We start from the raw sequence: 12938 nt of genomic DNA on the forward strand, positions 1-12938 counted from the left end.
ATACAAACTATGTAAAATGAGAGTGAATGCTGGGATATTAAGAGACTAATATGGTCGGTACACAGCTAAAAGTGAGTTCTGATGATAGCTCACAAAGTATGGCATGAAAAATGTGAGTAGAAGTCATGACATAAAAAAGCATAATGTAACATTATCAAAATTCACCTCCAGGGTTGAACTTTGGCACTGTAGATAAACAATAATCTGTGAGCGCAGCCATAACAGTTTAGACAGAGGCAAAATGACAGGGCATGGGTTGGTGTAAATTTCAGTAATTACAAAAATTTCCAAAAACAAAAAGTCAAGCCTTTTCAAATGATTTTTGCTTGTTATTGTCGTTTGTTTTGTTGTTATTCTCGATAGAGGTAGTGTGAAAGCATTTCAATTTACAAGACATGGGCCAATATACTGCTAACTGTGCGCCTACTGTGTAATATACTGTAAGAGAAATACAAAGAGGCAACATGGACATCATGTGGAAACTGTACAAACTGTAAAGTGTGGATATACAGTAAGTCCCCTACACAGGCTGCTAACGGTGTCACGGTGGTCCAGATAGGAAAAGTGAAAATTTGTCCGTAATGGTGATGATGTCATCCTTAGACCCCAGACCCCAGATGTCTCCTGCCTTGTGACTACATTATGTCACGTCCAGTCCTGATGGGGTTCGGGGTGGGGGGCGGGGGGCTATGGGTTATGGGACTGTAGTGGTGGAGGTGGTGGAAGGTGGAAGATGGAAGATGGAAGATCAGTTGGAGGTGTCAGAGTGAACGCTTCCGGGTCCTTCTATGGGCGAAGTCACTGATGAGGGGGTCGGAGCATCCTGCCAGCCACCGTTTGCCTGAGAGAAAGGGAGAGACAGGAGGAGGATTGAATCCGGCACGCTCACATTCATTACTCATGCAGCTGGGTCATCCACAGCACGGCAATATTGAGGTGCAGTGAATTAAGTCCTGAGGGCAAGGTACAAGGTATGAGCGCTACATGTAATGCAGCAATACCGTTTCAATATACAGTCAACCACAGCCTTAAGCCAAATCTGGATTGGAGGAAAAACTAACCTACCTCAAATTAGAGCTAATTAGAACTGACATAGAAATTCATGGTAACCAAGCAGAAATGGAGTCTTACTGTACTGTGCTACCCCGTCATATACTGTATACTCAAATTCATCTAATGAAGAAAATGCATTTTCTGTCTTGAAAACAAACAAAAAGACCATGTCTGTACAAGAGTTGAGTCTTGAGGAAAATGCCTGTCATGTTGAATAATATGTGTAATGATGAAATTGTATGAAATGGCCTATGAAACAAAACAAGCATAATCAATGGAATATACAGTAATTATGACATTGAAATTGGAATTAACATACAATGAGAGATATGGAGGCCCTTTCCAGTACCAGAGACAGGCCTGTTAAAGAGCGTTTTGGGATATTAATAGTACATTTCATGCCATCAGAAAAACTGGAAATGGTCCTCGACAGCCTTTCATTTCCAAGCCTGTTATTTAACGCAGCAGACAGTCTGTAATCAAAAATGGAGGGGTCAGATCGCAGAATGTCTGACTTTGGTGACGCTATGTCTATTTCAAAATTGTAATTACTGCTGTAATCTACCACAACACGCATTATGTATCTGCTCAGTCATTATCAAGCCTGAGAGGAGTTTTTCATCATTTCAAATAGGGCTTTTCCTTGAACTCTTCTTCCCCTCTTCATCCATATTATCTGTCTTCATAATGTCTGTACAATGTGTACACAACTATTTTGTGTTTTTCTGTTTCCTGGGGTGTGAGTATATTTAATTAACACCACATATGTAACATACTGTATAGCAATTAAATGCTGTAAGAGCAAATATATCAAATGAACAGGCCAAATGTTGACAAAATATACCACTATTTGCCTAAACAGAAACAGAATTGCAACACGCAATATCAGTCGTATTGTAGGAGAAAAGGCAAGTACAGAGCCAAAATTTCAACTTAGTAGTCTTAGCTACATAAATCACAGCAAAACAGCTTGGCAGACAGATCTCCCACTCTTACATTATGCATTGCAAGGCTTCTTTACAGGGTATAAAAGTGAATAAAACAGCATATTGTGGCACTGTAAGATGTGGTAGAGCAAGCAGGCGTCCAAGGAGAACCATATCTGTGAGGTCAAAGGACTGAGTGAGAACAGGGCCTGAATACGTTAGTGGCCTCTCAGGGTTATCACAGCTGGCTGTGGGATGCGCTCAGAGCAGCCAGGAAGGCTATTTGAATACACATACATGTTTTTATACAGGAGACATTTCATCTGATTATCATATGGCCATTGAGGCACGACGACGACAGCAGAGGAACCCAGCCGCGGCTGTGACCGTCCTCGTCCTCTCACCACGGCTCGCTGTCAGGGCCATTAGTGTGGCAGGAACATGATCTGAGCAATGCGCTTGGATTGCTGTCCCAAGTCCACACTCTGCTCTCCTTGTGTCTGTCTTATCGATTTTCCCCTTTACGACACGGCTTGTCGCTGTGAATTTCCCTGCTGTTCGCAGCCGCCAGCTAGCAACCCCACCCCCCTCGACAACCCCCACTTCTATACACACGGGCCCGAACTCTCCCGCAAAATAAGACGGAACACACACACAAACATGAGGGTAACACACCCCTATGGCACATAAGTAGTTTTTTTTCCAGGGGCTGGAGGTTTTATTTTTAGTGGGACTGTGGCGTTGTGTCCTGGGAGGCTTTAATGGGAGCTTCTGGCCCTAGGCTGCTAATCAGGGTCAGGTGGTCAGAGGGGGTTTTGAAGCGCGATGCAGGAGGTGTCACCTGTTTGTGCAGTTCCCTCACGGCTGGCCGTGCGTGGCTGCAGGTGCTGCGCCAGAACTGATCGGACATGACAGGCTCAGACGGCGACTCCGCATGTGTGTGGCCGGCCGCACGCCCGCGTACGCTGGGCAGTGTGCTGCCCGTGGCATGACCGATACAGAAGCAATCAACTAGGTGACCATGGAGCTGAGGCAAGTCCCGCTAAGTGGCATTCTGAGCCCTATGGCTTTGAAATAATTGGTAGGGGAAGAAAACAAAATAAAAAATTTTTTTTTTTTCCTTACATTGATGCCCTGCGGACTGTACATCTGGTTGGCTGTGAGTCCGTCACTGTATCCGCCTGTCTGACTGATAACATGGCGAAGGGTATCCACCTGAAACATTCAGAAACAACAAACAAAGCAAGGTCAGACTCGACACGAGAAACACAAGAGAAAACAGAGAGGGATGACAAGAAGACAAGAGGAGTATGGTGCTGCACTTGAGACTGGGCAGCACCAGCCTTGACTGGGCAGTGAGCTGGGTCTGCTGTGGTATCTGCTGCACTGCTTGGGGCCCTACCTGTGACTGCACGTTGGCTCCCACCTGAGCCCCCTGGTATGAGTCCCCATTGAGAGATTGCACGCTCATGAACAAGTCCCCGGAGTTTGACATGTTAAAAGAGCCAGCAGAACCTGAAAGGAGAGAGGGAGCACTGGAATCACAGAGAGAAAGAGGGCAAGCAGGGTGAGCCGCTCGGCCCGTCCAGGGAGGAGCCTGGAGGAGCACCATGCAGAGGTTAGCTAGCAGGCAGGCGGCAGGCCAGACAGGTGAGAGGAGCGGGGCCGAGGAGAGCTGCCCCGACACATGAGGTACAGAGCTGCAGCTGCAGCCCGTAGCATGAGGTGTGTGTCTGAACTATATGTTTCTATCATCAACAACATGTGGCAAGCCATTTGTTATTGCCATGTTAATGTTGTTAAAAAGTTATTAATCCAAACTTACAACCAGTACAAAAGAAGAATTAACTGAGAGAATTAAATGTCAGCATAGCAGAAGATGTAGTGATATATATATATATATATCTGGCATATTAACATGAAAGGTACTGAGTTAAATAGTGATACATGAAGAACAATGTTAATTGAGAAGAAGTCAAAAGAGCGGTAAGCATAGGGAGACTTGGCATGGGGCTCAGGTTGGCTAATCTGAGAAAGCTTAAGGTGTAGCTGTACTTGTTGAGGTCTACAAGGTGTTACCCACTCAATATGTTAAGGGAACAGTACCAGCTGATAGCCATGTTTCTAAGAGCTGCTTTCTTATACATCCTTATAGTTTCATTTCAAATTTACAAAACACCAGCAACAGCACTGAAATGAAATTGAACTTTATACTGTATTTAATATAGCAGTTGCTTCACTGTACTAATGCACAGTTCCATGTCTCAGAGCTAGTGAGCTCCAGTCTCACCTGCAGAGTTTGGAGTTGAGGGTGAATTTGCTTGGCTTCCGTGTGAGGAGACGTTAGCCGCGTTCACGGCAGTTCTCGCAGCGTACATGTTGGCTTCTTCCTGGAACTTGCCAATGTTTTTCTTGTATCTGATTCTTTTATTTCCAAACCAGTTGGAAACCTGAGTAGACAAATAACAGAATGCATATTATTTATTGTGTGAGCATAGCATACAAAGCCTCACCAAATTTCAAGGCAAGCAGTGAGAGAAATCAGAGTCTTTAGCTTGTCTGGCCTTAATGGCATGTCTAACACTGCAGAGAGCCTCTGAGGCTGTCAGAGGTGGGTAGGGGCTACATAGACTGGTGCTGTGAATCCACATTAGTGCCAGGATGGAATGATTGCCAATAACAGTCTCATTATGTCACTATGACTGCAGCTATCATCAGAACTCACGCAAGCACCAATCAGTCAACATCCGCTAACACCCATTACTGCTAATGGACTCCCAGATGAAGCTAGGGGGGTAATCCCAGCGCTAATGATAAACAACATTAAAATGAAAACCGAATCAATCCTGCAAAGTTTCCAATACACAGAGTAGGTAAACATTTTCCTTTATTACGACCAAGAAACAGACACTCTACAAATCATTCAGCCCCTGAGTAGGTTCCACAATCATGCCCAGATGCATCCTCAAATCATTTTGTATAAATTAATGAAACCAATTGAGAAAACAATCCATTCCCAAATGATGGATTCAAAACACAAACTGCTGTTTACCTTGGTGTTGTCATTGCCCTCTTTATATCAATTGTCACAGGGATTAAACAACTTGAGTGCTGGAATGCATGGATGAAAAAACAAAGTGCCTATATTTTACACAGTTTTTTGCTTGTCAGCAGTGCTGGCACAAGCATATATATATGTTCAGATGTCGGGTAAGTTACTATAGGATTTTGAGTAAATCACATTGCACTGTGCATGTCTGAAGTGACTGTGGCAGTACTCCTTAGAGACCAGCTGATGGCCCTGTTGATTACTCTCATGTGCTTGAACCTGTGGTGGAAACTGCTACTAGCCCGCAGATGACACTGAGCGACTACTCGAGCATAACATACAATCAGGGGGATGGCACCCTGCGGAAGCTTTATATACCTCTCTTTCTGTAGAGGAATGACTTCCATGGTGCGGTAAGATGGTAATGTATAACTACAACAATGGGTGGCTCAACGTCTTTTGATAATACAAAAGAGGAGTTATCTGTATTCCATGCACTTGATATTTGGAGGAATTGTGGGTAGTTTAAGTAGAGAAACTCCTTGGGATTGGCTACTCCTGTTTCAATTCATACCAGTAGTTATAGCTGAGATTGTGCAAATGTGCTTTAGATTTTGCATATTTTGTGGATTGTAAATACATTTGGTCTACTATCTCATGAGATAAGAACTTGAATGTGATAGCAATGTTGTCAATGTTATCAGTTTCTTCAATAGCTAGGAATAGTCACTGGTCAAAAATAGCTTTGTTTGATTTATACGACTATAAACTCATGACATGTCATATTTCTACTCCAAACCCTTTCTTGTCTCAATAAAAGGTATTGCTACAAGATTAGAGGAGCTGTCTGTATCCATGACAGTCAGAAAACACATAGAATTATTACATTACTTGCCAAGACGCTCACAGCTGTTTCACCTGTTCAAATTACACATCCCTTTCTGGTTACTGTGGTGTGTGTGGTAATCTTCCTACAGGTGTGTGTGTGTGTGTGTATGTGTGTGTGTGCACTCTTCTATGATGTACCTGGGAGACTGTGATGGCGCACTTCTTTGCCAGCTCTTCTTTAGCCTCCTCGCTGGGATAGGGGTTGCTGAGGTGCGAGTAGAAATACTCATTCAGGATCTCTGTTGCCTGCTTGTTGAAGTTCCGTCTTTTTCGTCTGAAAAAAAGACCATCAGTAGTTAGAACAGAAATAAAATCAAGTAGAAGTCAATCAGAATAACATACATACCATCAAGGTAAACCATACTCTTAATTTTTACACACAGAATATACATTTTACAGTAAACAGATAATGCACATATAAGTGTATACATAAGTGCAGCAGATCAGCATGATAAAAATGCATGGCAGCACAAAAACAATGCTAGATTGATCTGGTATGAAATATTGCTGGTATTGATTTGTCAGGGTGTGCAAATAAAAATGAACCCTGCAAAAGCCCCATACGCAACACTTTCTTAATAAGGTTGAAAAATAGGCAAAAAAATATCATATGCCGATACCCATGAGTTGACTGACCCCTCCATCTCCTGCACCTATCAGGTTGTGTCTGCATGTGCCACATCTCAAGAGGGCTTTACATAAGCTGGAGGGGAACCCTGTAAAATCGCTTTCCGTGTATCCACTGGTGAGGAGATTTGTGCTGAAATCTCTGTCCCACACTCCAAAAGCCTGCTTGAGAATATGTAAATGTGCACAGCATGGGCTCCAGCAGTAGATTAATCAGTGGAGCTGAGCATAGCAGTGCCTCTCATCCAGTGAAAGCTTTTCCCTTCCCCTTCTTTCCCCTTCCTTCCCCTTCCCTTCCTCTCACTGCACCACCACAATCATTTGCAAAAGAATAGATAGGGAGCTTTGTAAGGGAGCGCAAGCCTCATTTAAATGTTATGCCTCCAACTCAGACTTTGAGTGAGATTTATCCTTAGAGAAATGTATGCAAATCCAAAGCATGCATCAAAAGGAACAAGCGATTACATTAAAAAAGGGAAACAGTTAGCGTTATGGAGCACAGAGAGAACTGTTACTGGCCAGAATCGCGGTGTATGCTGGTCCAAATGGTATCCGCAGATGCAAACCTACCCAGCATGTTGTGTGTAGATGGGTGGTAAGTAGCAAAATAGCATGTGATATAACATGTTTATAGCATGATAGGCCTCCTACATCAGCCATTCATATGGATATGAGGATGCGAGGGAAGCACATGATTAGGCGTTTGCACTATTGTTGGCTTGGCAGGATATTTGCAGCAAGGAACACAGCAGACGGTTTAAAAAGATGAAAATATGAGCACACATGCACACAAAGCACACACACACACACACATATATACAAGGACACACACCTGGCATCAAGGAAGCGGGAGCGCAGGATCATGACGGCCTCGCAGGTGCTCTGTTTGAGCTGCATCTGGATGGAGCTGAACTTGCGGTGGATGATGCTCACCATGCGCTCGATCTCTTTGGGCGAGATGGGCCGTGTGCGTGACTGCTCTCTCAACAGGTTCATCACATGGGTGGTGAACTCATTACATGCCTGTAAGGGGGACGCACAAACAGACATAAATCAGAGAGTGTATCAAAACACTTTCCCTCAATAGAAACGGATAACGCCAGTGAATAAAGCCTTAATTTGTGAATGTGGCCGTATCAAATTCACCATTACAGAAACATACTGTTCATCTGCATGCAGAGAGAATGAATATGGTATTCAAAGCACAGAAGTACAAACAGAGGAAATATGAAAAATGAAAATCAAGCCCTGTGCTTAATGTTGTTCTGGGGCATGCTTTCTCACAGAGCCATGGGGGAATATAAGCGCTGATATATTTCATATTTAACAGAAGTGGTGATGGCAGTGTGTTGAGAGGAACCAATGACAGCTGTTCCCTTCTCAGACGCACACTTTCGCAGTGTAGCCACCCTGAGAGACGAACATGCCACGATGTTACATTCATCCCCCTGTGTGACACCAGGCGTGAATCTGCCACGATATTACACTCTAACTCTCTGTCTCCTCCTTTCTCTTACTGTCTCCTCTTCTTTACTTCTCTCTTCCTGTCTATCTCTCTCTGGATTCACCCGTGTCAGTCTTTGTGTGCGTCTGTCTATCTGCCTGTTTATTTGTCTTATTCACATTCATCTGAAAGGGAGGCTATTGTCATGAATGCGTTGGTTATCAAGGCAATGAGTGAAAATCATCCCTGTGAACCCCTTCAGCACCTCTCAAGACTAAACTTGGCATACACACATAAATATACAACACACTGCACACACTGGACTATTCTAGCATAAACAGAATTTAAAGCGATATAATGAATTCATGCTGACAGCAAACTATTATGTCAAGTATACAAGGTTTGCCACCATATGTTAAGACTGGGTTGTCAGCCACATTGATCCTCAAACTGGAAATATTTCCTCTTTGGGTTGCCTAGGATTTCAGTGTGGAATAAAGACCTGGATTTGAAGGTTCAGGAAAGTGAATTAAAAGAAAGTGGGGAGATGGACCTGCTCAGCACAATCAGATTCAATTACTTACCATTGATATAAACAGACTGTAATATCTAGGTTAACCTAGCCAAAATGAAATTATACTGTTTGTGATATGACTGCATCTTTTGGGTGGAGGGCATCTGGAGCAGACTTCTTCTTGCTGCTGCCTGTCCATCTGTCTACACTGTAATCCTAAATACATTGCAATCCTTAATATTTTCAAAGTCTGGAATAATTAGTCCTATACTGTCATCATGCAATGGTCACATAGTCACAGACTTTTCCACAATCAACACTCCCCTGCCTATGTGCTTGAAATTGGCATGATGCTGTGGCTTCTAGAAAATTAAAATGCAAGCAGAACTCAAGGCTATGCAGAAAATATATGGATCTCATCAAAGAGAGTATGTATTCATATCTGTCTTAAAGGTTGACCATATGGATATTAGTTAGTAAACAAACACACCATAATGCAGTAAAATCCACTGATTTATTAATGTGCTAGTTATATTGGGAGAAAAGTGAAAAACTGCCACTGCAAATGGCACAAAATAAGCGAAAGTAATTTTGTGCCTGTAAGCTTTAATTGCAGCAACAATCTCAAATGGTGATTTTCAACTGCTATCTGACAAGACAAAAATCACTAAATGGCCTTGCAGTTACTTTTACCAAATGAAAGTCCAAAGGTGTGAACACTGCACATCCTCGCCTGAACCCATCTGAAACTGTGAATAGAATAAAGATTGAGAATAATTCACATTCTAATACTTTGTGAGTATTCATTTTATGCTATTTCTACTATCCTTTGTCCACTCTTTTAATTTTATTGACTCTCTAAAATACTTTGTTTGTTTTGCAGAGTGCTATAAAAATAAAATAATCATCATTATTATTATTATTATTATTATAGATAGCTGGATTACAGATATACATATTATTATTATAGACAGTAAATTAATGTGACTGGGAGACCACTCTGCTGTGGCATCGTGTTTTAAAGAAAGTTGCATTTTCGTTGTGTAATGATCAGTCCTTCAGTCCTATGGATGGTCTGATACAAATGAAATGTTGACAGTTTGTGCTCGTCTGCTGTTCATATACACAGACAGTGTTACTGTTCTCACCTGTTCGTACTTCTCCAGCTCTGTGTGGTAGATCTGTCTGATCTGGGACAGCTTGGCCCGGTAGTCAGAATGCTCTGCAGAGTTGTCAGCCCCCGCGCCTCCTGAGGCTGCAGCCGCAGCTGCCGCCGCTGCCGAGCCACCCCCTTTCTCTGGACCGGACACACCCTCCGCCAGCAGCATGTTGTCCAATCGCATAAGCTGGGCATCCGGGGGCTCCTCCTCCTGGGCGCCGCGGATACTCAGCACTACAATGACAGGAAAGGTCAGAGGTCAGTCACAAAGGTCACACCCACAGTAGCGTGATGCACCGTAACAAGCTGTCAGCTGCAGAGCCTGACTCCACGCCTGACACCGAGACGCTGAGCTGCACCCATGCTGCTGTTGCACAACAGTTCCTCTCATCCCTGAATGTATGGCGGTGCATTCACAGACACCAGCTTGAAAAGAGCGATGCAGTACGGTGCAGCCAAGAGAAACACACAGGCAGAGACTAAAAGAGTAAAGTGTGCAGACTAGCTGGAATTATGAGCAGCCTGTCTTGATGGGGCTTATCCCTTTGATGAATCATCTGCCTTTTTATTACTCATTTGTGGTCCTGAATAAAGAATATGGCTAAATACTTTGGCAAGACTACAGATAATAAAACTTAATTTGTTTAATTACAGGAAAAGTCAACTTCAGTAAACAGTTAAAGTAATATATGTTTGTTATTCAGTATGTTTTAAATATATATTTAAGGGTCGTGAGCTGGATTCAGACCCAACATGTCACCAGTAAATGGTTTATGCCTTAGCTGGCTGAGCCACAAAGATGCCCTGATGTGATTTGATGAAACAATACGAGGCGCCAAATCATATCACTCCAAATCATTAGTTCATATAAAATTCATTAATTCCAAATGTGGGTTAGGTATCATCGCTTAGGAGTCAGTGATGACACTTCTCTAAATCAGATGCTACTGCTGGATCCATCGTGGTTTAATGTGGTGTTGTTTTTCACCTCTGCCTGTCACATCACATTCAGCAGAAACACACTGCCTATGCACTAAGTGATATGTTGGCAATGCTTGGTGTTGCACAATAAGTGACACCAGTAATATCCCACAGCCCGACAGTGGACGGTGTCAACAACACTGGACTTGGCTGAACGCTGCAGGAGCAGTGCCTCTCCCTTCCACTAGAGGTCTCCCTTGCCATTCTTTAGAAGGACTGGGTCCAACCTTCCATTTTCTGAGGTGAAAACACTCACTGACTCCGCTGCTTCCTCCTCCATCTGAGAACCATCCATTTCAATATCAAACACCTTCTCCCCGCTATACGTGCGGTAGGATCCAAATTGCTCCCAGAGAAGACAAGTGCATCAAAGGCAGCCGGCATTATCATTACAGAGCCTCGGCTGCTTATGCGAGGTATGACTTGGTGACTTTAAGGCCCGTGTGTGTCGATAGCCATTTAAAACGTTACCACTTGTCAAGTGTCTCATTGTCATTGAATGAGAAGGGACAAGCGGGGAGCACTTCATTAATTCAGAGACAATAGGAGTGCTTGGTGCATTAACCCCAGACTGCTGTCCGGGTTGGGAGGCCTGGGCAGGGGGTCACTGGGATGAGAATGAGGCCTGCTGTACCGCCAGAGGAAGGAGGGGGGGTGGGGGGGGAGGGCGGAGGAGGGGGGACAGCTCCGTCAGTCCCCTCCTCCCTTTAAGTGGACTGGAAATGCAAACATGGCAACTGTTGGCGAGTGGAAGAGGTCAGGAGTTCAGGCCACGGGCTCGGCAGGAGGTAGATTGAGTGTAGTACTGGGCTTGGAGGGGGTGGTGTGTGTGTGTGGGGTGGGGGGGTGGGGGGTGGGGATCCTTGGATCACAGGACTGTACAAACATCCTGTCTTATTACGCAGACTCCTTCAACACACCGATAATGCATGGACCGGTCACTTCACACTTCTCCTCACCTCTCCACTATCGCGTCACGCTGCGACCCGATCGAACCCGCTCCATCACAAACTCTTAAACTCCTGTCCACACTGGTTTATGCAGGCTGCATCACCACAGGTCCCGCTTGCCAACTCCTGAACATTCACCAGTGTGGTAAGGTCGTTTTTTTTTTTTTATATAGTTACCACCTCATAAATACCAGACTAAAGTGGGTGTTAAAATGAGAGCGCACCACAATATCCCGTGGGGTAAAATGAGTTGTACTTTCTGGAAGTAATTTTAGGTAGAAAAACAACTCACAGCAGCACATACTTTTAAGAAGAAAACTAGGTATTGCAGTGCATTAGGTATTCCAATGCCGATTAAAGATTTACAATTCTCGCAAGATTCATAAAATGTTTTGTTCCAAATGTTAATGTCTAAATCCAGCCTATTGTTTTGGACAACTCACTTGACCCTGTCCCTTGAATATGGGAGGAGGGAAAAAAAAAACAGCTGTCACTAAATAATGACTAACAGCACTTTGCGATTCGGAGTGCACCAGCACAAAAAATATAAGGGAGGAAGCCCTTCTCAGATGTTTCTACTGAAAACTGAGGCCTTCGGATTTCTTCCCAAACTCATAAAATGTCTAGACTGTCAAATGAAAATGGAACATAAAAATTCCCTGTGTCCACAAAATGATTCGAATCACGTCTGCCAAGTTCCAGCTTAACATTCATGAAGTGTTTATTTTACTTGGCTTAAAGTACCTCCAACATCAGTCTTTTAAGAGAGCGGCTGTTCCAGAGCAGGTCATTTCTTAGAAGATCTCTTGGAGGGGAAAAAGAGAGAGAGGAAAAAAAAAATTCTGGTAGGCCTACATATTTAGAACGATGAAATGAGAAAGGTCAACAACAAAATGAGCCAGCAAAACGCAAGGGGAACTATTGCGTTCAGCACCGCTAGACAAGCTAGGCAGAGTATTATTGTGAAAATTAATAGGTAAACACTTAAAAGTGTTTCTGCAGCTGACAATTAACAGAAACCCCGACATGAACCCCAAGCCTTGCTCGGCTGACATCTGTATACCCCCTCTAATCAGCCACACATCACATTTGTGCTCCTATCCTTGTGCGTACCCCAGATCCCAGCTCCATTCTTGTTGCTGATCCAGCTGTCTTGGAGAGCATCTGTCAGGAGGGACCCAGGAAGGAACAATGCATTACGCCATGTTGGCTGTGTACTGTCATCCCTCATTGACAGCACATTGTCACACTTACACAGTGTCCTCTGAGCTGAGAACAAGCTAAGTGGCTGCTGCCTATAATATCAGCTCCTCCTAACAGCTCTTATCATACAGTCTGATGAGGAAC

General features: G+C 43.7%; 1 protein-coding gene across 4 annotated transcripts in view; it reads right to left on the minus strand.

Moving 5' to 3' along the window:
* Positions 1-748: 748 nt before the first annotated feature.
* The window catches only part of pbx1b (pre-B-cell leukemia homeobox 1b), a 48000-nt gene continuing 35810 nt past the window's right edge, over positions 749-12938 (minus strand). Inside the window, exons 3-9 of one of the 4 annotated variants that reach the window (XM_071524326.1) lie at positions 9650-9894; positions 7376-7566; positions 6055-6190; positions 4270-4429; positions 3406-3494; positions 3105-3194; positions 749-841 (exon numbers count right to left, since the gene is read on the minus strand). In XM_071524326.1, the coding sequence (XP_071380427.1) occupies positions 749-841; positions 3105-3194; positions 3406-3494; positions 4270-4429; positions 6055-6190; positions 7376-7566; positions 9650-9894 (1004 nt within the window). Of the gene's footprint in view, positions 842-3094; positions 3195-3381; positions 3495-4269; positions 4430-6054; positions 6191-7375; positions 7567-9649; positions 9895-12938 lie in introns of those variants that run through there. The other 3 variants (XM_071524325.1, XM_071524324.1, XM_071524327.1) reach the window with 3 other exon arrangements.

This window comes from Centroberyx affinis, unplaced genomic scaffold (genome assembly GCF_046629955.1).
Source record: "Centroberyx affinis isolate AG114_WGS23_722 - 3 ecotype Tasmania unplaced genomic scaffold, CSIRO-AGI_Caff_v1 ptg001183l_1, whole genome shotgun sequence".
Taxonomy (NCBI): Eukaryota; Metazoa; Chordata; class Actinopteri; order Beryciformes; family Berycidae; genus Centroberyx; species Centroberyx affinis.